The following is a 26750-nucleotide window of genomic DNA, read 5'->3' on the forward strand; positions in this document are numbered from 1 at the left end:
TTAATTTTGGTTGCTAGGACCCTTTTATGACATGAGGCAACCTATATACCAGTATATTATTTAGACTGATCTATAAAACCTTAATTGTGAATATATTTTTAAAGTGCTTTTGTAATTTTCTTTAAATATGTTTAGGCTATTTGGTACCCTGTGGCTAGTGAGCAAGTCTTAAAGTTCAATAGTGATATTATGAGAATTTAGAAAACCTTCATTTTACAAATGGTTCCTGAAGATTATCTGTACATGTATTTATTTTGGAATTTTAAGTGTGGTTTTCCCATAGACACATTGTTACATTTGATAGGTAACTCCCAAACTAGCCTACAAAGTTAAAATCTCTTTTAAGGTACACCATACATGAAGAATAAAAGTCAGACTTAGCCACTGTGTGTAACAATGTTTTTGATAGAAGGGGCACTTAGAGCTCCATCTTTTGGGATGTTAGAAGCACAACTTCAGCCCAGCTCAAAATTGGCAGTAAAACAGGAACTTCCTCTCTTCCTGCCTCCCAGAAGGAGCCAGGGTCCCTTGCGGTGATAGCTAGTCTGGCCTGGGGTTGTGAGTGGAGGGCTGAGAAGAGGAGGTGTAGAACCAGTTTAAATAAGGGAAGCAGTGACCTCTCTTCGTTCTCTAAGGGATTCTAGATTAGAGTTCACAAATGACCCTTATTTGGAACCTTCCTCAGCATATCCAACTGAGGGACCTTTTGTTTTTTTTAAATTAAGATTTTATTTGTTTATTTGACAGGGAAAGAGAGAACGTAAGCAGGAGGAGTGGGAGAGGGAGAAGCAGGCCTCCCTCAGAGCAGGGAGCCTGACTCGGGCCTGATCCCAGAACCCCGGGACCATGACCCGACCTGAAGGCAGACGCCTAATGACTGAGCCACCCAGATGCCCCCAACTGAGGCATCTTTTACTTGGTCTATAGAAGTCTTGGAAAAATTTTTGAAGTAGTTTACTAAAAAGAGATTACACATAAAAATGTCGATTTCTAGCTTCTATCAGAAAAGGGTTAACTGAGAGGTCCTCTTAAGCTGGCATGTGCCTTCCATTTTGTGTTGTGCTTGGAATAGTGCTTACTCATTTATGCTGTCTCCTTCGGTCCAAGGCTTTTGAGACTGGGCGCCCTGCTTCTCTGGGATGAATTCTGAGATGGCTCCCTTAGAGCCAACAAACCGGTGATAATTGAGAACTGGCATGTGTTGCAGATGTCATCTGGGGCGTGGGGGATAGCGAACAAATGGGGCTGTAGGTAAAATAAAGAAGAGGTGGAAACTTTTAAGTGGTGGAGAGGTCATATTTTCTGGTTTGTTCTTTTTTCCCTCCAGTTTTCTCATTCCTTGCTTATGATAGAAGAATATTTTAGGGATGATATGTGTGACAGGTTAAACCATTTGGGTTTAAGAAAAGAGAAGTGGCAGGGATATTTTCCTTCCTTTACTGTCACCTCCCCCCAACCCTGGCCAGCCACTCCCGGAGGCAAGTAACCGAGGCCTTAGAGCCTCCCAAGATTTTTCCCCCACTGCAGCTGCGATGCCCGTCTATCTTCCAAGTTGCTGGGAGGCTTGTGATGAAGCACAGAGGAGGGACAGGCACAGGGGCAGAGGGAAATCCCTCGTGCTTTCTGTGGGGCAGAAAGAAAGGAGAGTTCCTGTAGTTTTGCCGAGCTGGGACTCCTGTGTTGTGTAGCACCTAGCATAAGTCAGAAAAGCACTGTGCTAGTGCACGACCTCTTTCCCACAAAAAGATACATATATATCTTGAGAGTACTGGTTCTTTCTTTTGAAACTCTAATATGAAAAACAGACTTGGTTTTTTAAATTAAATTTTAAAATTTACTCACTTTATTTTTTACAGTGATCTAAAGAATCCAAAGACTAGACTTCATACTTTTCCTAATAAAAACTGCAGGTTTTGTGTTAAGTTTAAACATATACCTAATGTGAACGAATTTAAGAGAATTAGCAGGTTACTGACTGTTAATAACACTTTAATCAGATGGGCTGAGAAGCTTCCTCATTAGCCCTCTATTAAGTACTGTTTGGTTTATTTTGCATTTGTTAAATTGACTGCAGCTAAAATCCTTATCCATAGTGCATTTTACTAGATCTCTAGGAAAGATTTAATGTTGGGTAAACAACAAAACAGAGCATTAGTGGGCACCTAGGTGACTTAGTCGTTAAGTGTCTGCCTTTGGCTCAGGTCATAATGCCAGGGTCCTGGGACAGAGCCCCACATTGGGCTCCCCACTCTGCAGGAAGCCTGCTTCTCTCTCCTCCACTCCCCCTGCTTGTGTTCCCTCTCTCGCTATCTCTCTCTGTCAAATAAGTTAAAAAAAAAAAAAAGTTAATTAAAGTGAGATTGTTATAAAAAAAGAAAAGACTGTGTGTTTTTTCTTTTCATATAACATGAAATAGGAAAATATATTCTGAATTATATATAACCTTTTTTTGATATATGTGCTATCTATCATAGAGACATATCTTTCAGGTCACTGAAAGGACTTTCTTAAGCTTAAAATGAGTGCTGCCTCACCTTGGGTGGGCCTCAAGTTCCCAGGAATCTGATAAACCCCTGAAATGATAGTGTAAAATTATGTTTGTAAATGTGTCTTAGGGATGGTAATATATGCATTTTTCTCAGTAGAGATTCTAAACATGACCTCATGCTAATGTGAAAGTCAACTCCTATGTGTCCCAAATCCAACTGTTAATACAGTTCCACATGGGAAGGAATTTGTACTTTCTTATCACCTTGGCTTTGACCTGGTAAAATTATCCAGGAAAGAGAGATTGGGCAAACAAACATAAAAATATATTTTGTTGGGGGTCCTGGGTGGCTCAGTCGGTGGGTCTGACTCTTGATTTCACCTCAGGTCATGATCTCAGGATTACGAGGTTGAGCCCTGCCTTGTTGTCAGGCTCAGCGGGGAGTCAACCTTGAACTTCTCTCTCTCCGTCCCTCTGCGCCACCTCCTCCCACCCCGCACACGTACATGTTTTCTCTCTCAAATAATCTCAGTATATAGAAATATATATTGTCTATAATAAGTGAAAACTTTAAGAGCTAAGGGGTGGTGGTGGTGATGGAGTAGCATTAGGTTTTATCAGATGTTCTGCTGTTATAGGCACTATTCCAGCGAATATTTTTGTATATGTGTCTTTGAACATATGCATGAGCGCATTTGTTGTGGGATAGATTTCTATTTATTTGACACAGAGAGATCACAAGTAGGCAGAGAGGCAGGCAGAGAGAGAGGGAAGCAGACTCCCCGCCGAGCAGAGAGCCCGACACGGGGCTCTGTCCCAGGATCCTGGGATCATGACCTGAGCCTAAGGCAGAGGCTTTAACCCACTGAGCCACCCAGGTGCCCCTGTGGGATAGATTTCTAGAACTGAATGTTCTAAATCACAAAGTATGGGCGTTTAGCATTTTCATGGATAGTATTCAACTGCCTTAACTTCTCCTTTTTAAAAAACACTTTATTATGGGGCGCCTGGGTGGCTCGGTGGGTTAAGCCTCTGCCTTCGGCTGAGGTCATGATCCCAGGGTCCTGGGATCGAGCCCCGAGTCGGGCTCTCTGCTCAGGGGGAAGTCTGCTTCTCCACCCCTCTCTCTGCCTGCCTGTCTGCCTACTTGTGATCCCTGACTGTCAAATAAATAAATAAAATTAAATAAAAATAAAACAAAAAACACTTTATTATGGAAAGCTGTGAAGGCGTCAGACTAGTGTAATGAACCCCATCCATCCGTTACTCAGCTTCTGCAGTGATCAGCTCATGTCAGTCTTGTGTGGTCTATATCCTTATCCATTTCCACTCTCATGAACTATTTTGAAACAGATCCCACATATCATCACTTTATTCATGAACAGCTTAATATAGATCTCTAAAAGTTGAGGACTTTAATAGAGTCTTAACCACAGTAACAATCTTATACTTTAAAAAAATTAATTTTTTTCATACTTTTAAATATCCAGTCATTGTATAAGTTTCAGTTATTCTGATATTTATTTTTAACACTTTATTTTTTGAATCATTATCCACGTCTTCACATTGCAGTTGGTTATATCCTTTACATCGTTTTAATGTTCAAGTTTTACCTTTTTCTCTCTTTTCTTCCCTTCTATAATTGTAATTGTTAAAGAAATGAGGGTTTTAATTGTAGTTTTCAAGTCTGTGTTTTGGTAATTCTATACCATGGTATAATTAACGTGTTAGAGTCCTCTTTATTTCCTGTAAATTTGTAGTTGGGTATAGAAGCTTAATTGTATTCAGGTTTATAGATGGCGTCGTGCTCTTCCATCTGGTAACGTATGATGTCTGGTTGACTTTATTTTTTTTTTTAAATAGTGGAAGTTAGATTTTATTTATTTTTACATATTTTAAATTCTTTAACTTAAATTCAATTAATTAACATATAATGTATTATTAGTTTCAGATGTGGAGTTCAGTGATTCATCAGTCTTCTCTAACACCCAGTGCTCATTCCATCACGTGCCCTCCTTAATGCCCATCCCCCAGTGACCCTATCCCTCCACCCCTCTCCCCTCCAGCAACCCTCAGTTGGTTTCCTGTGATTAAGAATTGAGGTTAGCTGCTAAGGTGATTAAGGTCTAGATCCATTATTTCACTACGGGTTGCAAGATGCTGATATGCCTTTTTTTTTTTTTTTAAGACTTTATTAATTTATTTAGAGAGAGCGTGTGCATGTGCGAGCAGGGAGAGGGACGAAGGGAGAGAAAGAATCTAGAGCACACTCCCTGCTGATCATGGAACCTGATGCAGGGCTCAGTCTCACGACTCTGAGATCATGACCTGAGCCAAAATCAAGAGGGTCAGACACTCAATGGACTGATCCACCCAGGCGCCTTACAAGATGGTGCTATTCTCATTCATCTTTCCACTTTTATAAACTGGTTTATTTTTGTAAAGCTGAAGTCCCCCTCATCTATTATTACTCAGTGGTATAGATTATACAGAGGGAGAAAGGTAATGGCTTCTCTTTTTATTTAATAATTTCCTGAATAGTAAGTTGGCTAACTAGCATCCTCCAGTGGGGAGCTAATTAATTCTAGTCCCTTAGTTATTGTTCTGATCACTATTCAAATTTTTCTCATCTTTGGACAGTTAAAACTCTTAGAAGTTGACTCTTGGGTCTTTTGAAAAGAATGTAACTTCCTTGCCATTATACCAGATATTTCAAGTTCATTTTGTAAATATTCTGCCCAGTCAAAAATCAGTCATTTGTCCTGGGAACCCTGGTTCCTAACACTTTTATCTTTGGATCAAGTTAATCCATTGTCTTATTAATAGGCTAAATACAAATCAAGAGACATGCAAGATTTACAATCAGTGTATTTTTTTTTTTAAGATTTTATTTAATTATTTGACAGAGAGACACAGCGAGAGAGGGAGCACAAGCAGGGGGAGAGGGAGAGGGAGAAGCGAGCTTCCCACCAAGCAGGAGCCCGATGTGGGGCTCGATCCCAGGATGCTGGGATCCTGACCTGAGCCAAAGGCAGACGGTTAATGACTGAGCCACCCAGGCACCCCTCAGTATATCTTTGATACTGAGTATAAGGCCATTAGACAAGAGATTGGACTTTGAAGTGATTATAAGTATTCCTTGGAAAAGAATATACCCAAGTACGCTCAGTTGTCTCTGGCAGTTGCCTCTGCTAGGAAGTACAGTTTCCAATGTAATTATTGGTTTTTCTGCAATCCAAGTAGCTTGGCAGGTGTTTAGGATGATGAAACTTCTCTCAGCGCAGAAGAGGACCTAGACTCTTAGTGCAGACAGCCAGTTGGAACCCTCATAATCTGTTGTTTTAGACTGACTAAATTATGAGGTAGGATCTGAAGGGATTTGTTCATGAGATTTTAAAGTCTCTTACCACTTCTTCTTATCACCTTGCTCTGTATCCTGTTAGGTATGGACTTATTTTCTCATATTTTGGAAACCTACTTGTGTAATTTATTTAAAATCTAAATTAAAATCTTACTTATGGTGGTATATTTGGCTGATATCTCTCAAAATTTTTCTGAATACTCTCTTGGTTACCAGTTAATTGCAAAAGATACAGATCCCTAAACTTGCTGTGTATGTAAATAATCTCTGTTATTAGCTCATGCATCATTATTAGTAATGTCTTTACCAAAGTATCATGAATATAAAACTATAATTTTGTAGTAGTAAAATATGAATCTGTGAGATCAAGAATCTTGATTTATTCATTTGTCCTGAAATGTTGGCACAGTGCCCAACACAAAAGAAGTATAGTAGCCGGTCAGTACCAGGTGAATGAATGGTCTTTAATAGTTTCTGTGCTTTATCCCTCTCGTTGCAAAATTAGTGACCTTCACATTTCATTTTGTTGGATTAAGTTCACCGGACATACTCTCTAAAAGAAACACAGCTACTAGATATTTCTGTTGTATGAATTCATTTGTTTAGCAAGCTTTGGCAGGGGTGGGGAGGTGAAATGGAGGGGTGCTAGACGCCGGGTGACACACTGGGATACAAAGATGAAAGACCTGCCTGTTCTCAAGATGCTGGAAGTGGAATGAAAGAGACCCACCAAGGGAAAAGCTGGGCAGCCAGCCGCCTGCACAGCAGTGCCAGAGGAGGGTGGGGGTGTGGGGGAGGGGGCGGGGGTAGGGAGGGAAGCATGCAGGCTGGAGGCAGGTTTAGAGCTGCCTGTGCTGCCTTGGGCAAGTCACTTGAGTTCTCTGTGCTAGAATTTCCTTTCTGTATTATGTTGTGGGAACATGAAAGAACAAATTCTTTTTGGGCAGTTTGGGGAACACTTCTTAAAGAAATGACATTTGAGCTATTTTAAATCATTAAAGAGCATGAAATTCTTTTTAATCCCTTTGTCTGCTTTAGGTTACCATTTAAACATTACTTCCTTGCAGAAGTTTGCCTCTGATCCCCACACAACTCATTTAAGTTTCCTGTTGTGCTACTGGTTCACTCTCTTTTGTCTTTTTATTCCTTGGTTATACCTACCCAATTTCTTGTCAGCTCATTCGTAAATGGCAGGAGGACTGAGATCTGTTCAGTTTATCATTATTTTCCCCAGTTCCCCCTATAGTTCCTGTTATTTGTTAAGGGAATCTGTGGGTCATACAAATAAGGGAAGGGCGTTTCGAGCATAGGAAGTAGCATTTACAAATTCACAGTTAACGAAGGGCTACCCTCAAGTGCATGGAAAGTGACAGGGGAACATAAGGCTGGAATTGTGGGTTCAGGACAGATTGTAAGTCGTCAGTAAAATCTGATTTTTAAGAAACTTATGTGGTGATGTCTGTTGTGGTAAGATCCATGGTTTGGGGCTAGTTTGGATCAAAATTAGTGCTGAGAATTTACTTTAAAAGTCCATTTCAGTGAGAAGCTTGGTTTTTTAGCTAGTTTGGGTAAAAACCTATATTTTCAGAAACTGTTGTGTTTAAATCCAAGGAGTTTGACTTTTATTCTGTTAGTAGAACCAACTGAGTGGTTCTTTTTGTTGTTGTTGTTTTTAAAACCAACTGAGTTTTTGAGCAGGTAATTATGGATAGCTTTGTGTTTAGGAAGGTCATTACGCAGCAGGGTCTTCCAGCTTAAACAGTATTAACATTTTGGGCCTGAGAATTTGTTGTTGTAGGAGCTGTCCTGTGCGTGATGTGATGTCCTGTGCATCCCAAGGCTCTACCCACTGGAAGCCCATATCACTTCCACCCCCAGTCCTGCCTCAGTTGTGACCACAGTGTTTTCAGATACTGCCGACTAACACCTGTGGGGTGAAATCAGCTTCGGTGCAGCTGTGCAAAATACGGGTTTGAGTGTAATACACTTTAGGCAGAGGAATCAGTTCACAGGGGACTGGGGCAGCCATCCAGATGAGGCAAAGTGGTTTGAATTCATATGGTTACAGACAGGGTAGGGGCAGGCGAATGGCGTATTTGTATGTGAAAGCCAACGAGATTTGGTGACCACCCGGATTGAGAAAGGCGGGTGTCCAAGATGAACCTTGGGCTTGCCTTAGCTGGCTGCCTGTATAGCAGTGCCTTCAGTCTAGAGTCGTACGGAGAGAAGTCTTCCTCGGGATTGCAGCAGTGCAGGAAGCGAGAAATTGTTGTACACTAGAGTCTACGAACTCCTACTGTAGATTCCTGGACTGATAGAATACTAAATGAAAAGAACTTTCCAAAACATTTGATTATTTTTTTTAGGTGAAGTAAAAAGAAGGAAGATGCAGGCTGAAGGTTAATAGCTGGATCTGTTCAAGAGCCTAGGTCTCCCTGTCTCTCACCTTTCTCTCTTCATTTCTTGTGTGTGTGTGTGTGTGACACTACTCTTATCTTTTTAAGTAGAGATGTTCCTTGTATACACTAACTGCCTTTTCTAGTTTTCTTAAGTGCACTAAACCTACTTAAAAGTTCACTTTTGCCTATCTGTTCCCAAGAACTTACCTTCAGGAACTTAGCCAAATGTAATTTTTGCTGCACTGTCATTATCCGTAACCAGCGCAACAGGTTTCCGTGGGTATGTCAGTGGGTCTTCGGTGCAGAAGTAAAGTACTGCCATTTCCCGCCCAGTACCTTAGGCTCGAGCTGTAGTTAAACGGGCTACAGTGGAAGGATGAATGTGGGTCTTAACTTATAACACACTCATGTAATCATTCTTATCATTATAGTACTTTAAAACATAAGTGCTAACTTGTAAAAGATGGTTTGGTAACACACTGGTATATATCGTAATTGGTATAAACTGTAAGGAATTGAAATATTCTGTGTCCTGGCCACATGCTGAACACTTCTGTGTGTGTGACTGACCGGCTGGATATCTTCTTCAGCTACTTCTCTCATTCCTAATAATTCTCACGGACGTGGTAAGCACTTGGGGGACCCTCTTTTCTGTGCTGCCCATCAGCTCTCTCTTACTTTCATTTCACTTCCCTTGTTATCAGTGGGATTCATCTGGGTGTCTTTAATCTTGAAGGGAAGGAACAGTCCCCTCTGGAGATGGCTATGCACCCAGTGGCAGCGGCTCCGCTCTCAGTGTTTACTAAGGAGACTGCGTCCTCCAAACATAGCGACCACCACCACCACCATCACCATGAGCACAAGAAGAAGAAGAAGAAGCACAAGCATAAGCATAAGCACAAGCACAAGCACGAGAGTAAAGAGAAGGACAAAGAGCCTTTCACCTTCTCCAGCCCGGCCAGCGGCAGGTCTGTCCGTTCTCCTTCTCTTTCAGACTGAGAGGGGGACAGAGGGCACTTGGCCTCCGTGTCCTGAAGAATATATGTAACTAAAGCTTTGTTCTCTGTAAAGAAGGATAAAAGGAAACCGACAAAAAAATAGTTGCCTTTCTCATAGAAATTCAGAATCTATGTAAGTTCTAAACATTTGACTTGTGTTATTTATGCAGTTGAGAACTAATTAGAAGAATGTTTTATAGTTCCGAATCAACCGTTTCCTCCCCATTTCCTCCTTAGACCACACACACGTGCACACACACGCACACACACTCAGCCAAACTTCGTAAAGGCCCTCATAGCCACTGGCAGTTCCCATTCACATCATGGTCTTCAATCATGCCAAAATCAATTATGTTTTAAAGTCTTTGATGGATGTTATGGGGCAAAGTGATGTTTTAAAACAAGCTACTGCCAGATCTGTGGTGAAACCACTATTTCCAGTGAAATCTTGTATGACACTATTGGGAACTACTGAGAAAGACTGAGGCTTTTCCATAGGAATCTTCTGTATTACATGGTATTTTTTGTGTTAACCATAGAGGCTAAACATCAGAATTTGTGAACAAGATGGCATGATATTTTCTTTTGCCCTAAAACACTGAAATTTTTAGAAGCAGCTCTTTAAAAAAAAAATTTTTTTTTTTGAATAGCACTTTTGATAGTGCTTTTGGGGATTATGATGTTGGAATTTAATAGAACTCTCAAAGCCACAGTTCTTAAATCAAGATGTTTAAATTTTAAGTTCTTTTTTCATTAAGTATAAGTGAATATGTTCATATATAGAATATGTTTGTTAAATGTGGACAGTTTACACACCCGACATATAATCTAAAATTATTTCTATATAACGCAAAGTCCAATACCTTAAAAAGGTGTTTATATGGTGTTTACTAACTCAAAGATAGACAAGTCAGCCCTCATGTAAGTATACCAGAAACATTTAAAAATATATGAAACATTTTGGTTTCATACTTAAATAGTTAGTGTGTTTTTATTTCTGAATTTACCATGTGCTTTATTGTTTGTTTATTTAAAATGTTTTTCATACCTGTTCTATTTTTATCATTTCTCGTACCATTAGCTTGACAAAGTATTTCTTCCAGAATAGATGTCTCAAAGGGATCCAGTAATATTGGACTTTTAAGTAAATATACTTTTAGTTGTGTTTAACTTGTTTAATAAATAACTTTTTAAATTGACCATTCTGCCTTTGTGTCTTTTTATATCTTTGTTACCCTTCTCTTTGTGTATGTATATCACGTACCTGTCCACAAAGCTGCAGGCTTTGTTTACGGCGGGATCTGAGCTGGTCTTGCTAGGGAGAATGATTTCAGTAGAGATGGGGAAAGTTCTCTCAGTAAAAGAAATAGTGTTTTTTCCAAAAGTATGGAGGAAAGTAAGGGGATGCTCAAGAGTTGAAAAGAAGTGCAGTTGAGGGCACCTGGGTGGCTCAGTGGGTTAAGCCGCTGCCTTCGGCTCGGGTCATGATCTCAGGGTCCTGGGATCGAGTCCCGCATCGGGCTCTCTGCTCAGCAGGGAGCCTGCTTTCCTCTCTCTCTCTCTCTGCCTGCCTCTCCATCTACTTGTGATTTCTCTCTGTCAAATAAAATAAATAAATAAAATCTTAAAAAAAAAAAGAAGTGCAGTTGACTTGGAGGCTGTGTGCGAAAGGGAACGTGATGAGATGGTGAAGGGCCTGCATGGCAGTTATTTCAAGATTCCAATTAATTTAGTGTTGGCCCACTGAAATTATTTTTGGAAAGTGGAACATTTTGTCACGGTGTGCAGTGTGATACCATTTACAGAATTCCCAACTTTGAAAATAGTAAGGATGTATTTCAAAATAATTATTAGTGTTGTTGGAAGATGGTGACAAATAATAGCAAAGCTGTATAACTTAATGACGTGTTGTGTATCCAGCATTGTACTGGGAACTGTATGTTACCTGGGGTTTCTAAATTGGATATTTATACTGGGTGTTTCTTGTGAGGCACGTTTTTTTAATGCAAGCTTTCAGTTATTTAAACTGATGGTTAGGAGCAGACAACACAAGAATTATTCATATTTTTTTGAAATATGTAATTACATGCAAACAACACAGAGTTCTAGTGTAAGTCTCTCCAGTCTCCTTCCCCAGGAGGAGTCTCTGTGGGCAGTATTACGTGTGTCTTTGCAGAGCTAGTCTGTACATACATCTATGCAGTATGGACATTTTTTTTTTTAACAAACGATAGTTGTAGAAATTTTTTAAATTTTGGTATAGCTTATCTTTTATAACTACACATTTCGTGTCATACTAACAAATGTCTTTCTTATTCTGTGATTATAAAAGAATTCTCCCATTTTTTTCTATTGGTTTTAAAGTTTTATGTTTCAAGTTTCTATCCAACTAGAATCCATCTGGATTTTATTTTGATAGAAAATAGGAGGTGGAGAGATCCAGCCTTTTTTTTTTTTTTCCCCCAGAATGTTACCCAATACTATGTATTTAAAACTTTTTGGGGTCCCTGGCTAAAGTGCATGACCCTTGATCTTCGTGCTGGGAGTTCAAGTCCCACATAGGATGTAGAGTTTACTTAAAAAAAAAAAAAAAAAAAATAGGGGCACCTGCGTGGCTCAGTGGGTTGAGCCTCTGCCTTCGGCTCAGGTCATGATCCCAGAGTCCTAGGATCGGACCCTGCATCGGGCTCTCTGCTCAGTGGGGAGCCTGCTTCCCCCTCTCTCTCTGCCTGCCTCTCTGCCTGCTTGTGATCTCTCTCTCTCTCTCTCTCTCTCTGTTAAATAAATAAAATCTTTAAAAAAAAATTTTTTTTAATTAATTAAAAAATAAAACTCGCATCTTTTCTCTCTAGATTTCAAGTCTTGCACACTAAATCTCCTTATAGCTTGGGCCCATTTCTGGACTTTGTAGCTGGTATCATGGATGGGTCTGCTCATCTGCCAGTACCACGCTGATGAGATCATGGTAGCACCGGGCCATGTTCCAATACAGTAGGCCTAGTCTCCCTTCATTACTTTTCATGATCTTCTTGCTGTCCCTGTGTGTTTTCTTTTTCCAGTTGGTTTATTAATTTACATACAGTAAAACTCCCTTCTTTTGTATATTTCTATGGTTTCAACAAATGCTTGGACTTGTATCTCCAACCATCAGTTCCATCGCTGCAAAAATTCACTCTGTAGTCAGCAGCTCCACCATCCAACCCCTGCCTTCCACTGACAGATTTTTCATTCCTGTAATTTTGCCTTTTTGTGGATTTATTTTTCTACATAAATACTAGAATTAGGCTTTTTAGTCTCTCCCATGAAATTGCTTTTTAGTGAGTATTGGTCGTGTGTTAAATCAAGAGTGAACTTAAAATTGGTATCTTGAGGTTGATGATTTGTCTTAGTGATGTCCGTATTCCTATCTATTAGGACGGTATTCCTTTTTAACTTCACCATATGGTCGTTTGTTTTTGTTTGGTTATCTAGAAATGAAGTCTTTTCATTATAAGATTATTTTATGCTGATTTTGTGCTTAGCTACTGCATTAATCAGGGTTCTCGAGAAATACGTAGATGTTTGTTATAAGGTATTGACAATTTTGGAGGTTGGGAAGTTCTACAATCTGCTGTCTGCATGCTAGAGACCCAGCAAACCTAGAGGTATAGTCCCAAAGCCTGAGAGCAAGAGAGCCTACAGCACAGATTCTAGTCTGGGTCTGAAGTCCTGAGAACCAAGACTGTAAAGGGCAGAAGGTCTCTGTCCCCACTCGTCAGAGAGAGGATTCAACCTTCCTACACCTGTTCTGTGGAAGCCCTCAGCAGTTCTGGTGAGGCCAATGCACGGTGGGAAGGGCTGGCGCCTTCACTCATTCCACCAATTCCGATATGCAAATCTCTTCATGAACCAGCCTTACGAACACACCCCAGAATAATGTTTAACCAGGTAGGGGGGCATCCATTGGCCCAGACCAGTTGACACCTAAAATTAGCCAGCATAACTATATGACTAAATTCTCACTATTTGCGACATTACATGTATTTCTTGGGCTTTACTTAAAAGCATCCATATCTGTAAATGATGATAATTTTATTACCTCTTGTCTAATGTTGATAAATTTAGTTTTCTTTTTAAGATTTTATTAATTTATTTGACAGAGATCACAAGGAGGCAGAGAGGCAGGCGGGGCGGGGGGTGGGGAGCAGGCTCCCCGCTGAGCAGAGAGCCCAACGTGGGACGCGATCCTAGGACCCTGAGATCATGACCTGAGCCGAAGGCAGAAGCTTAACCCACTGGGCCAACCAGGCACCCCGATAAATTTAGTTTTCTAATTTATTTTTTTGTCTGACTTCTTTCTCTTGCTGAAGTGGCCTGAGAGTTGCCAGGATGGCATAGTCTCTGATCATCTCGCGTTCCGCTTCGCGTTCTCTGCTTCATGGGTTGTGGATTGTGTTTCACACTTCTTCACCTTGTTTGAAGTTGAAGTTTACGATATTTGTTTCCTTTGGGTGATTATCAAGGAGAGAATGGAGACACTACCTTACTACTGAAGTCTTAGAAAATCTTGAACAAGACATTTTGATCGAAGCGGCATGGCTCCTTTGAAATCCTTGTCCGGTGAAGAGTTGGGGAGCTCCTTCGTTTCCACATCCGCCTCTCCTAACTTATCTCTCCTGTTTGCAACCTTTTACTCTATAAAGACATGAAATTTCAACATATCTCATGGGCTCCAGCCCAGGTGGAACTGTCCTTTTAAAACTCTCAACTTCTGGCAACCCTGCCTTTGAGTGTAAGCAGGACTGAGTGACTCACTTCCAAAGGATAGACTATGGAAGGGGAAAATAGTCACTTTCCAGTTAAAGCTGACAGACGCATCATTAGCCAAGTGACCATGTAAATAGCAGTAGTGGTGAGTCGTGTTAATATGTCCTCATTAGCATGATGTGGTGAGAAGGACACCTCTGTGGATATAAAACCCTACGATGCCAGTCTATCTGGTCTAATCATGAGAAAAACATCAGACAAACAACAGAGGGACACTACAAAATTCCTGACCGTTATTCCTCAAAGCCCTTAAATTTGGGGTTGGGAGAAGGGGGGTGGGGTCATGGACACTGGGGAGGGGATGTGCTATGGTGAATGCTGTGAAGTGTGTTAACCTGGTGATTCACAGACCTGTACCCCTGGGGATAAAAATACATGGTTATAAAAAATAAAAAATTTAAAAAAAAAAAAAACAAAAACAAATGACAGAGAGACTGTCCCACCAGAGGCGATGAGGGAGACATGACAACAAGGCAGGGAGTGTTTTTGGATCGGATCCTACAACAGAAGAAGAACATTAGTGAAAAACTAGTGAAATCCAAGTACATTCTGGAGTTTCGTTAATGCACCGGTGTTCATTCCTTAGTTTGGACAAATGAACTACGGTGATTTTTAACCTTAATGGGAAACTGGGTGAAGGGTATTTGGGAATACTTGTGAAGAAGGAATTGTAATCTTGGAATTTTATTCCTTCTAGGGTATGAGTGTGTATTTTGATCATTTTTATAACCTAAATTATTTACTTTTTGAAGAGCTAAAATTTCATTTTCCTCACCTCAGCATTTTACAAGAGAGGAATATTTGGAGAGAGGTCACAGAGAGCAAGGATAAAGACCCAAAGGGTGACAGCTGGAAAGCTTAAGAGCAGAAATATAAAAGTTCTTACGAGAAGAGAAGAACAGGCCGAGGGGCTAACCATAAAAAGGAAAAAAATTTTTTTCCCTAATTAGATACTGTAAAAAAAAAAAAAAAAAAAGTGAGACTTTTGTGATTGGAGATAATTGAGAAAATGCATATTCCCTCTTACAGTTTCACTTAACAGTCAGAGGCCTCTCACAAGTTCCAAGAAGTTCTGTAGTAAAGAACCCTGTTTAACACAGTATTTTCCCAAACTTACCTGAATGTGGAACTTTCTTCTGTCACATCTGTGAAAATCTAAGGAACGTCTACTATAATCTTGGAAAAAGCTGTTCTGTAAGTCTGATTTTTTTAATGTTTCCCTGGAATTTATACTATTTGGACTATATTATCACTGAAATAGAGGTTTCTCAACCAATTATTCTAGAGCATTTATTGTCCCTTAATGGTCAGACCTTACTTAAGAATATCCTTACTGTTTAATAAAACAAAGTGTAATTATTGAGAGCCTTCTCTGTTGATCACAGACTTAAAGTTCTTGGCAATGATCCTTTAAAAAAATTTTTTTTATCTCTATCTACATGACTTAAACATAGTAATTGAATGGTAATAGAACCAGCACTGTTTTTTGTTTTGTTTTGCTTTGCTAAAATAAACATTTCTCTTGGTTTAGCCCAGTAATCTCTAAACAGTTTTGTTTGTTTACTCCATTAGTTAAAAAAAAAAAAGTACATGTATCTAATGTGTATATATTTATAAGTATATATTAGTGCATAACATAGTTTGGTTTTGGATGGTGGTTTTTAAAATCTGTGCTGACGATCTTTGTCTTTTCATTGGTGTATTTAATGTCATTCACATTTAAAGTTACTACATAGTTTATATAGTTGGATTAATAGCTACAATATTCATCATCAAATTATACAAGGGGGCACCTGAGTGGTTCAGTGGGTTAAGCCTCTGCCTTTGGCTCGGGTCGTGATCTCAGGGTCCTGAAATGGAGCCCTGCACCAGGCTCTCTTCTCGGCAGGGGGCCTGCTTCCCCCTCTCTCTCTGCCTGACTCATGATCTCTGTCAGGTAAGTAAATAAAATCTGTAAGAAAATTATACAAGAAAGGATAAAGGTGAGACAAATTATTAGTAAATGTCCTGAAGTTTGTGATATCTTCATAGTATTTAATAACTTATAGCCCACTATAAACTTTGTTCAAGGTTCATTAGTACTAAGCATTTGTCAATTTGTATTTCAAGTGAATTTCTTTTTTTCTTCTCCAGTCTGATTAAGGGCCAATAAAAATGCCCCATATATGATGCAATATTCTAAGTACTATGCATTAACTAACTTAATCTTAACAACAACTCCAGGACATAGGCAGTATGATTATGATGAAGAAATTGAAGCATGGACAAGTTAAGGTAAAGGTCACACAGCTTGTGAGTGGCAGCATTTGCATTCAAACCTAAGAACTTGGCCCTATTTATTACCTCTTAGACTTGCACTGTCCAGGATAGTAGCCACTAGAGATTTAAATAGCCATTTAAATAGTAGCTATTTAAGTTTGAAAAATAAAAATTTTTAGTTTTTCAGTGTCATGAGGTGTATTTGAAAAGTTTAATAACTTTTTTTTTAAGTTTAATAACTTTATCTGGTGGTGGCTACCATGTTGGACAGCACCACTCTAGAACATTTTGTCATCAGTCCTTTTAGGCAGCACGGACACGGGCAGCCGGTCATCACGTTTCTGTCTAGTGGTGTTGCTTTGGTAGAACTCATGCTATGAAGCAAGCATTGGTTTAGCTCTTTCTCATTTGTTTGCATGTGCTCGCCTGATTGGTATGGTCTTCAATCTGGTGTGATTTACAGAAATCTTTGAAAGACCATTGTCTAACGTTGCGGTGTTTGGTTTAGTTAAAACAGGTAACATAACCCATAAGTCCATTTAACTGAACACAATAAACTGTAATATGTCAAAATAGAGGAATGGGTGAGGCGCCCCTGTCCCCAGTCCCTTGATGCTGTGAAATACCTCACAATGTTGTCTGACACAGGGTTCAGGAGATGATCTCTCTGTCCATTTATATAGAGAGAGATACATATAAGTAGAGCTCGAATACAGTCTTCTATCTCTTGTATGCTCTTTGGAATACACAAACCCTCTACTTGGAAGGTCCCTATTCTAGATCTCCGACCTCACATTTTCGAGCTGTTTCTCCCTCTTCCGTGCCTTGCTCTTGTATCATCGCTCCTCAGGCTTCCTCTTTTCAAAAGAATAAGCAAAACTTAGGCTTGAAACTGGCAAGACTGTTGCTCAGCAGGGGAACTAAAATCTTAACGGGACACAGATGTTCTCTCTATGGAATACAGGGCCAAAAGGAGGGAAGTAAGAGTTCTTCAAAGTGGTTTTCTTTGACTCTTATGAAAAGTCTCAGTTGCTTCTTTGACAAGATGAAAATCCTTAATGTCTTTTGCAAACACGTTTTCTGCTTTCAGTGCCGTGTTCTTTGACTGACTATTTCACGAGAACTTTTTTCCTTGGTGCAATCATAAAAAATGATTATGACATTTTAACTGAATTTATCGTATACTGTGATAGAACCTGATACATCTTTGTGTACATGTGAGACAACAAAATAGGGATAAGTGTAATTTCACTTGCAAATACTTTTCATAAAGTTATATACATTGTGTTTTATTTTTTTAAAGATTTTATTTATTTATTTATTTGACAGTGAGAGAGGGAACACAAGAGGGGAAGTAGGAGAGGGAGAAGCAGGCACCCTGCTGAGCAGGGAGCTCAACACGGGGCTCAATCCCAGGACTCTGGGATCATGACCTGAGCCAAAGGCAGACCCTTAATGACTGAGCCTCCCAGGCACTCCTACATTGGGTTTTAAAACGAAAGGTGGCAGGAAATGAGTAACCGCATTGCCTCTCAAGATTACACTGTGCTTCTCAGTAAGAGCACGATGGGGGCCGTCGGGGTATTTTGTGCAGGACTATCCCACCTGTTACTGGATGTCTGACACTCTGGTCCCAGCATGCTAACCAGGCCCAGTCTCTGGAACAATCAATCTCCTGGCCTATCTCCAGTGCTCCCCCGGAAGTGGGTAGTACCCAGTTTGAGAATTCTCGGGCTAACTGTTCACTGCAGACTCTCATTACTGTCTCTCGGTTTATAAGAGAGAATATTATTATAAATCTCTAATTAAAATTAGATGAAAATCCCCATTCAAGAAAGTACAAAGCCTTATTGTCTCTAATCACAGCTGCTCATTAAGCTTTTCCCATGAGCCTGGCACCGTGCTACCTACCACGTGTGCATTTGCCCATTCCAGACTCATTACACACTGTGAAATGAGTGGCAGTATCCTTTTTTTACAGGTAGAGAAACTCTAAAGTGTCTACTATGATTAAAATCTATCATCCACGATTTTGTAGGTACATTCTGCATCTCGGCACTGAGATAAATTCATGAAGGAGAGGGACACCGTTTTTCCCCTCGCTGAGCTTGCATTTTAGTTTATGCAGCTATGTAAGCAGAAGCAACAAAATTATAATCCCGATCCGTCATTTCTAGAACCACCTCTCTTTTCTACCACCACCTCTACCCAAATTATCTCCTGAAAGAAGAATTTAGTCAACCAAGCTAATCTTAGTCAATGAGCTGCATATATATATATAAGGACAGACGTCCAGCGGGATGCAATACATTTTATGGCCTTTCTCCTCCTAGAGGCTGCTGGAATTTTTCATACAGTTTTGGAGGTTCTGTTGTCTCCTTCAGGGCTTTTACTGTGATGGTATTCATTTGGAACATGAATGTGCATTCACTTGAGTGACAGTCTTATTTTGATTGGTATTACAGTTTTAAGTCTGCATGCCAGAGGATAGATCAATGTGCAGAGTTTTGTACAAAGGAGAATTGCATAAAGGATATTATTTTGTGCCTACTTTCCAACACTGAAAAGTAAACACTAGAGGACTTTCTTTTCAACAGGGCTATCTGGTTGCCTCTACCAGATAGTCTGTGTAACATGCACATGTTAGATATTAGGAATATAGTAGGAAAGAGGAAAGGAGTCAGCAAACTGGGTGGGTTGAAAAATTCAACAATTTTATTATTTCTCAAGATAAACTTTTACCCCAAAAACATGTTACTTGGGTGTGTGAAGTCCTTCCCGTTTAATTATGACTCACTGCGGGTGGAGGTCATGTCATTATCCTGTTTATGATGCTTATTGTCCCTTAACTATCTACTGCCACTGCGAGTCACTCTTGGCACTCACCGTGGGCTGTTTTGATTGAATTGAATATGAAAGCAGAAGGTGTTTTTATCAGCCAGAGAGTCGGTAATACTGTAGAAAGATCATGGTTCTGGAAAACAGGAAACCAGAGTTTTATATCCCAGCTTCTTCACGAGTGTCTCTTGTGATGGCCTCAGATAAATCAACCAACCTCACTGGGGTCCGTTTCCTTGAAAAATGAGAAGACTGGTTAAGACGGTCTCCCAAGTTTCCTGCCTGCACCAATCTCCTGTGATTATTCTGTTACCATTACACAATAAATACCTGGAGAAGGTCACACATGTCTAAGAAAATGTGGCTTATAAGCTTATAAAGTTCTTATTTCAGCTTTTTAATGTGGATAGCCTGGAACAATTTTATTTGAATTTTCTAGAGAGAACTTCTTTGTCAGCCTCAGACCATCTGCGTATGCTTGGTCTGTGCATGAGACAACTTGGAGCTGGGTGTGTGAACTGAAAGTTTTCCAGGGACAGTAAACAGTTTTCTCTTTTCTCAGCTCTTTGGACAGACCTGTCTTTACCCCAGATCCGCTTACAGGGACATTCATCAGCTGCTATGATCAGCTTTTAGGATTTCTGCAGAATGCACAGTCATCAAGCTCACACCATGTCAGTAAGTAGATATCATTGCATGTATATAAGTCCGCTGCCTCAAAAGGTCTAGGTTCTAGGCATAGAATTAAAATGAATATATGAGGAACTTGAACCCAGAGTCTAAAGAAAGTATGGCGCTACTTTAAGGCAGACCCTGAGGCGCTTGGGGAATCCTTGCCAAATTCTCTGCTCCGTTATGGATAAACACTGTCAAAATTTCCTAATACAGAATTTTAATTGCTTGCATCCTGAAACTCCTGGGTCCTGCCTATAATCCTGCCCCAGAGATTGTCCTTGAAACCCAGTGTCCCGATAGTCCATCCGAGAAAACAATGCCAGGACGGACTCTGTGACCTAAATGTTGATGTGTGGCCTATCAAGCAAGAAAAATTTGGAGGAGGCAGTAAGACTTCAGTAAAACTCATTCCATGTGAAGTACTGCCTTCTGCTTGGCACATAAGTATGTCCATCCTGGTAGCATGGTCTTCAAAATGTCCTTTTATGAAATGGTGATGGCGGTAGTCAGTGGTTTGTTGTGTGGGTGGTTGATTGTTGCTATGATTGTCAGTTTCATGTTCCTACTTGGCAAGGTCAAAGTTGATGGTCCTTGAACTTCTCAAGAATAATAAGCGTTGCCATTGGTGCCCTGTGGACATAGATTGTGTCTTCGGGAAATTTATCTTCTGCTCTTTCTCCCTATGGGAAGAAGTCGAGTCAGCAAGACTCTGCTCATTTTATGGTTAAGCAAACAGACTTGGAACCATGTGTTCTACATTTTCTATTAATGCAATGCAGGCTTTTCCTGGCATTGATTAAAAATCTGCTCTCCAGACACCTCTGTACACAGTAATTATATGTGTGGGGTTATGATGTATGAGGTCACCAACCTCACGTTCTCCTTACACCTTACAAAGACGGAACCAAGTCTTTCATGCGGTAGGGGAGGCATCGACTTCAATATTGTGGTTTTAATTAGTAATGGTAAGTTTCTGTAACTGAAAAATAGAGATGTCTGTTTTCCTGGCTAAAGCTTCTAACATCTTTCGAATATCTTGCTTTGAGGGGACACTTTACACATCAGGTTTTGATTCTCATGTAGTTGTTTTCCATTCGGAGAGAAGCCAACGCTTATCCTAAAAGGTCAGTGTTTGGCTTCCATGCTTAATCAAACAATTGAGCTTCATGGCAATTTTTCTATTAAATACGAGAGTTTTTTGTTAAATGCAGATGTCTTTCTGCTTCATCTTAGGTAGTCTGGTGATTCAAAGACTTAGGACAAGAGCTACATTGCTTCTTTTTCCACGAAGGACTGCAGGGGCTCTGGCTGAGCTATACCTTAGCCCCTCTATGGAGGAAAAAACCATGACTGTTAAGTAAAGCACAAAAAGGAGTTCGGGAGGGAAATAACTCTTTCTTTTTTATTAATTTTTTATTATGTTTGGTTAGCCACTATATGGTGCCTGATTTGTGTTTGATGTAGTGATCAGCGAGTCATTAAGCATAACAACCAGTGCTTATCACAGCACCTGCTCTCCTCAATACCCATCACCCTGTAAATGCCTCTACACAGTTGCCCCAATGACTTTTATTTTTTTTAATTGAAGTATCATTACTGTACAATGCTTTGCTAGTTTCAGGCATATGACATAATGATTCAACAATTCTATACATTTCCCACTGCTCATCACGATAAGGGCACTGTAGATACCCTTTACCTACTTGTTACTGCATAGGCTTTGGCATCCACAAGGCTGCCTTTAAATCTTGTCTCTGTTGTAGAGAAACTGTGCCTTGAATTCAGTAAGCTGTTCAACCTCTTAATTTGCAAATAAATAGCTAACCTCTATTGGCCCTGGATGAGGACCTCAGATTGTCTTAAGTTTGCCCATGAATTCTCTCAATCCTCCGTGAAATCGTGTGGTGGACGCTTGTTTGGGCGCTCCTCCCATAGTACTCATTCTCCCCTCCCTTGCTTCTAGAACCCCGATGTTGTGGGGGTGATAATGTGTCTCTTAGGTATTTGCTTTTCAGGCTTCACTGTGGCTCGAGTAACCATATAGGACAGGGTTCTGGCCATGCAGATGTAGCATAAATCTGCTGGTTCTGCCTTAGTTTTATGGATCAAAGAGAACCGTCATGGCTGGTCCCCTCTTCTGTTCTCATTCTGCCCTAAATACTGACATGATGTCTGGAACTGAAACAGCTAGCCTGTGCTCCCAAGAAAAGGCTGAAAAACATTGCAGATGCCAGCCCTGATGTTGTGGAAATGCTACGCCAACACCTATAGTCTCTGTTTCTCGGGCTTTCTGTTATGTGGAGTAGACCCTTACTTGTTTAGGCCACTATTATCAGATATTTCTTTACTTGCCGCTGAAATACAGCCCTACCTGCTACAAAGTATTATTATCTTCAGTCTCTAGAAAAGGTAACAGGCCCAGAGGTGTTAAATAATGTATCTGATTTGCACAGCTAGTCTCTGATGGAATTGGAATTCAGACCCCCCCCCAAGGCTGACTTACAGTCTGAACTCTTAACTACTTGTGATTTTTGTAGGAAGGACATGAAATTACTTACATAAAGCATTTTAGCTTAACATGGTGCCTGGCTTGTAGTACATGCTCATTAAAATCTTAAGACCTTTTTCACAATCCCAGCTTTTGCTTCACAGTGTGACTCCTGGTTTTTGATTCTCATGAAGTTATTTTCCATTCTGAGGAGTCAACTTTTCTCCCAAAAGGTTGGTATTTAGTTTCCGTGCTTAATTGAACAATCTGGGTTCGTAGCTGTAATAGGTGCTCAGAAAAGTTTATTGAATAAGTGAGTATCTATTGATAATTTCTCTCTTAGAGAATTTTCCTAAGCACCACTTTTAAGAGATTACTATATCCCTCTTTGGTAATGAAGCATTTTTTTTTAAGTATTAGTATAGTCCAAAGCTTCAGTAAAATTCTAGAAACTAGTCTGTCTTGCTTCAGATCTAGCCTCATCACTAACTGATAAACTGTGTGATATTAAGCAAGTAACTTAACCTCTCTGTGCCTTAGTTGCTTCATCTATGAGATGGGAACAGTAATAATCCAAATTCCCTCATAGTAATGTTATCAGAATTGACTGGAATAATAAATTTAAAACAGTTTTTAAGGGGTTTGGCATATGCACTCAACAAATGTTTGCTCTTACAACAGTAACATTTTTATTAATTCACATGTACCCTACTCAAAGTAGTTCCAGTTAGTGAAACCATGTTGAAAACAAGATCATCATGGAGTCGATGCAGCAATTCATATGTGGGTTCATAGTGATTTGCTCACATTAAAATGGAGTAGGGTCAGAATAAAAACGGGGGTCTCCACTTGGTAGGCAGTACCCACATGCTTGATTTCCTTCATAAACTGTAAGTTCATTTTAGTCTTGGTGTTTGCTTTTTAAAACTGGGGGGGGGGGTGGGAAACACTGTATACTTTTAATAACAGATTATAAAATGTTGTTCCCACTTGCTTCCCTTCCCCCCCCCCGCCCCACTTCTGTTTCAGATTTGCATGTAAGTGAAAGGAATCAAGTCCACTTGATCAGGAAAAAATAGCATCTCTCTCTCTTACTAGCCGTTATTATTATAACTTGAAATCAAAGTCAGCAAAGAGAACCAAAACTAGCCATTATAATGTTAGCTTATGGAATTCTGTGTTTTAAAAGGGGCTAAGACTTTTGGAAGGTGTTAAGAGATTGACAGACGTATTCTCCAGGGCTACAAAATAACTAGTGAAAGTGATTTTTAAAAAAAAACACCAAACCACAACTCTTTAGAGTTTCTGGAAATTGTCCTGAGAACGTACAGCAAAGGGAGAAATATTTGTTCAGCAAAATCTACTAAATATGTAAGATCAGTGAGAATCGGTGGTCCTTGAATCATCACCCTCTTCCTCCCTGTCTCTCCTTACTAGCTGAGCTTGGTAGGAGCTCTGCTCCAGGCAGGTGTGGCCAGAAAGAGCTGCCATTCCGCTCCGTTCCCAATGAAAGGGCACAGTATTTTACCAGGAGCAACAGGCCAACATTTCTAATCCTGTACAACTTCACGTTATAGACACTAAGTTCTTGGTGGGTGCTTCCAGGAGGCTGGGCTCTCCTCTCCTCCATCCAGCCCCTACTCATAGGTTGGAGGCTTTACTCCAAGCATGGTAGTCTGAGAATAATGGGTCCCTGATTATCCTCACCGTAGCTGACACAGGGTGAAGATCCCATGCTAGCAGAGGCAAACTGAGAAGGATAGAAGCTACTACCTCTCCCCAGGTTTCTGCTTATAAAGCGGAGGTGTCTCTCTAAGAGAAGCAGGCCCCTATCACTGTCTAACACCTGGTTCAGTGGCTCAGAGATTTTGCCCAGGGGGTGGGATGCAGCCAGTAAAAACATAGAGCTCTGAAGCTCCCCCCCCCCACCAAAGGAACTGACTTTATTTGAAACAGAAGAAGGGGAAGTTCAAACCTAAGGGCATTGTCTAAAGCAATGAAGGTCTGGAAGAAAGAAATTAAGAGGGGCTGGTAGTTCTGTGCATCAAACTAAATCTAGGCCAGCTAGTTTACAAGAAAGAATCAGGAAAACACGTAGCTTCTATGAGCCCCCTGATGTGAGAAAAAAGTTTCAAAGATTGGACCCCAATTACCCCAGCCTGCATTTAATTAGATCAACCCAAGGAGCAATCTATGATGAAGAGAGGAAGAAGAGAAAAATCACAAGCAGTCAGTGGAGTCCAATAGCTGAGTGGGATATAAAAGAGGCAGACAACTAAACAGAGAAGTCAGGGAACGAGAAGATTAAAAAAAAAACCCTGCTAAAATCACTGCCTTTCCAGGATGACTGGGTATATGCTGGGGCTTCATACTGTCAGATGCAGGAGGAGGAAATTACATTTTATTAAAATAATAAATGCAAATGACTAAACAAATATATGCTATATGCTCACACAAAAGCCCAGAAAGGGAGGAGAGAAATCATTACCCAGAATTGCTGCTATACATTACCTAAAATGTCCCATTGGAAGGAAAAAAAAAAAAGACAGAAACAGGAAAGTCTGACTCATACATAGAAGAAAAACAGGCTACAGAAACTATGAGGGGGGTTAGTTGTCAAATTAGTGGGCAAAGACTTCAAAGCAGCTGTTTTAAGTATGTTCAAAGAAGTGAAGAAACCATGCTTAAGGAAATAAAGGAAATTATGGTGACACTATCTCACCAAAGAAAGAATATCGATTAAGAGAAATTACTTTAAAAATAACCAAATGGAAACTCTGGAGTTGAAAAGTCAAACTGAAATGAAAAATTCACTAGAGGAACCAACAAATTTAAAAGAATCAGTGAAGTGGAAGATAGATGGATAGAGACTACGCAAACCAAAGGACAGAAAACAAAAAGAATGATGAAAAATGAACAGAACCTCAGAGAAATGAGGAACATCATTACCCATACCAATAGATGTGTCATGAGAGTGCCAGAAGAGATAAAGAGAGGCAGAAAGAAGCAGAAAGGAAAGGGCCCCTGCCACAAAGAAGCTGAAAACATTACAAATTTGATGAAAATCAATCAATGAATCTCAAAAATTCAGTGAATTGCAAGGAGGATAAACACAAAGAGATCTACTAAGAGACACATCACAGTAGAAATATTGATATACAAAGGCAAAGAGAAAATTTTGAAAGCATCAGAAGAAATGGGGCCTACACACACGTGTGTGTGTGTGTGTGTGTGTGTGTGTGTGTGTGTATGAATCCTGCTAAGAGTGATAGCTGACTTCTCAGAAACAATGGAGGAAAGAAGGCAGTGGAATGACATATTTGGAGTGTTGAAGGAAAAAACCCGCCAACCAAGAATCTTGTGTCTTGCAAAGCTATCCTTCACAAATGAAGGCCAAATACAGACATTTCCAGATAAAACCTGAGAGAATTTATTCCTAGCAGACCCACTTTACTAAAAATAATAAAGAAGATTCTTTAGGATAAAGGCACATGACTGCAGATGGTAATATGAACCCTTGAGAAAAAACAGTGAGCACTGGGAATGGTAATTACATTATCATAAAAGGCAATATAAATGTATATTTATTTTCCTTTCTGTTTCCTGATTTAAAAATCAATGGTATCAAACAATAGCTATACAATTATACTTATACTTATAAACATATAGAAGTGTGATATATCTTACATGACAGCACCATGGGAGTTGGTGGGAACAAAGTTGTATTGAAGTAAGGAAATGACATTGGGTAGTAAAAAGAGAGGTGAGGAGTGGGAGGGGGCATAATGGATATTAAGATTTGAGAAAATTCAAAAGAGTCCCCTACAGGACCTACAAATGCTTGCAGTCACTATGCTTTAAGTTGCATGTTTTCCTCTTTTGTAAACTGGAAAAATCCATAGTTGATTCAATATCTACTTGTGTCCCAAAAGGCACACTTATTTTTTGACACTGAAATGCAGCCAGTTGGAATAATTGGTTGCTTAGGCTCCATGATTGCATCAGACCTTGCTTTTCAACTCAAGGAGAGAAACTACTGGAAATTTACTGACCTCAAACCATTTTATTTTTTCTTTTGCAAAAATGAATCAGAATATTTTAAAAATCCTTTAATGCATTAGGAATTTCACAATTATAAATCAAGCTTTACCTGTCAAAATATATTCCTATGATTTGATCCTTGTTGAGATTTATTTAACATTACAGGCATTGGTTGGCTATTTTGGGGTGGTTTTGCTTAGAAACCTTTCAGCAATTCCATTTTCGAGAATCTTATTCTCACTGAGTCAGCTGAACAGTGATTGTGATATAATTTATTACTTGAGTTTCGTAGTTTCCACTTTCAAGGTGACCTGATTTATTTAACTGATACCTTCTAAAGGAAATGGAAGAGTAATTTAGACCCTCTACCACAAGGTCGTGATAGTAAGTTGTGGGT

At 39.8% G+C, this 26750-nt stretch overlaps 1 protein-coding gene across 2 annotated transcripts in view; it reads left to right on the forward strand.

Moving 5' to 3' along the window:
- The window catches only part of TAF2 (TATA-box binding protein associated factor 2), a 91491-nt gene extending 81046 nt beyond the window's left edge, over positions 1 to 10445 (forward strand). For both annotated transcript variants that reach the window (XM_082713751.1, XM_082713752.1), the window contains one exon: positions 8985 to 10445. In XM_082713751.1, the coding sequence (XP_082569877.1) occupies positions 8985 to 9247 (263 nt within the window). In that variant the 3' untranslated portion in view covers positions 9248 to 10445. The remainder of the gene's footprint in view (positions 1 to 8984) is intronic.
- Positions 10446 to 26750: the final 16305 nt, after the last annotated feature.

Source organism: Mustela nivalis (assembly GCF_964662115.1).
Source record: "Mustela nivalis genome assembly, chromosome: 2".
In the NCBI taxonomy this organism is placed as follows: Eukaryota; Metazoa; Chordata; class Mammalia; order Carnivora; family Mustelidae; genus Mustela; species Mustela nivalis.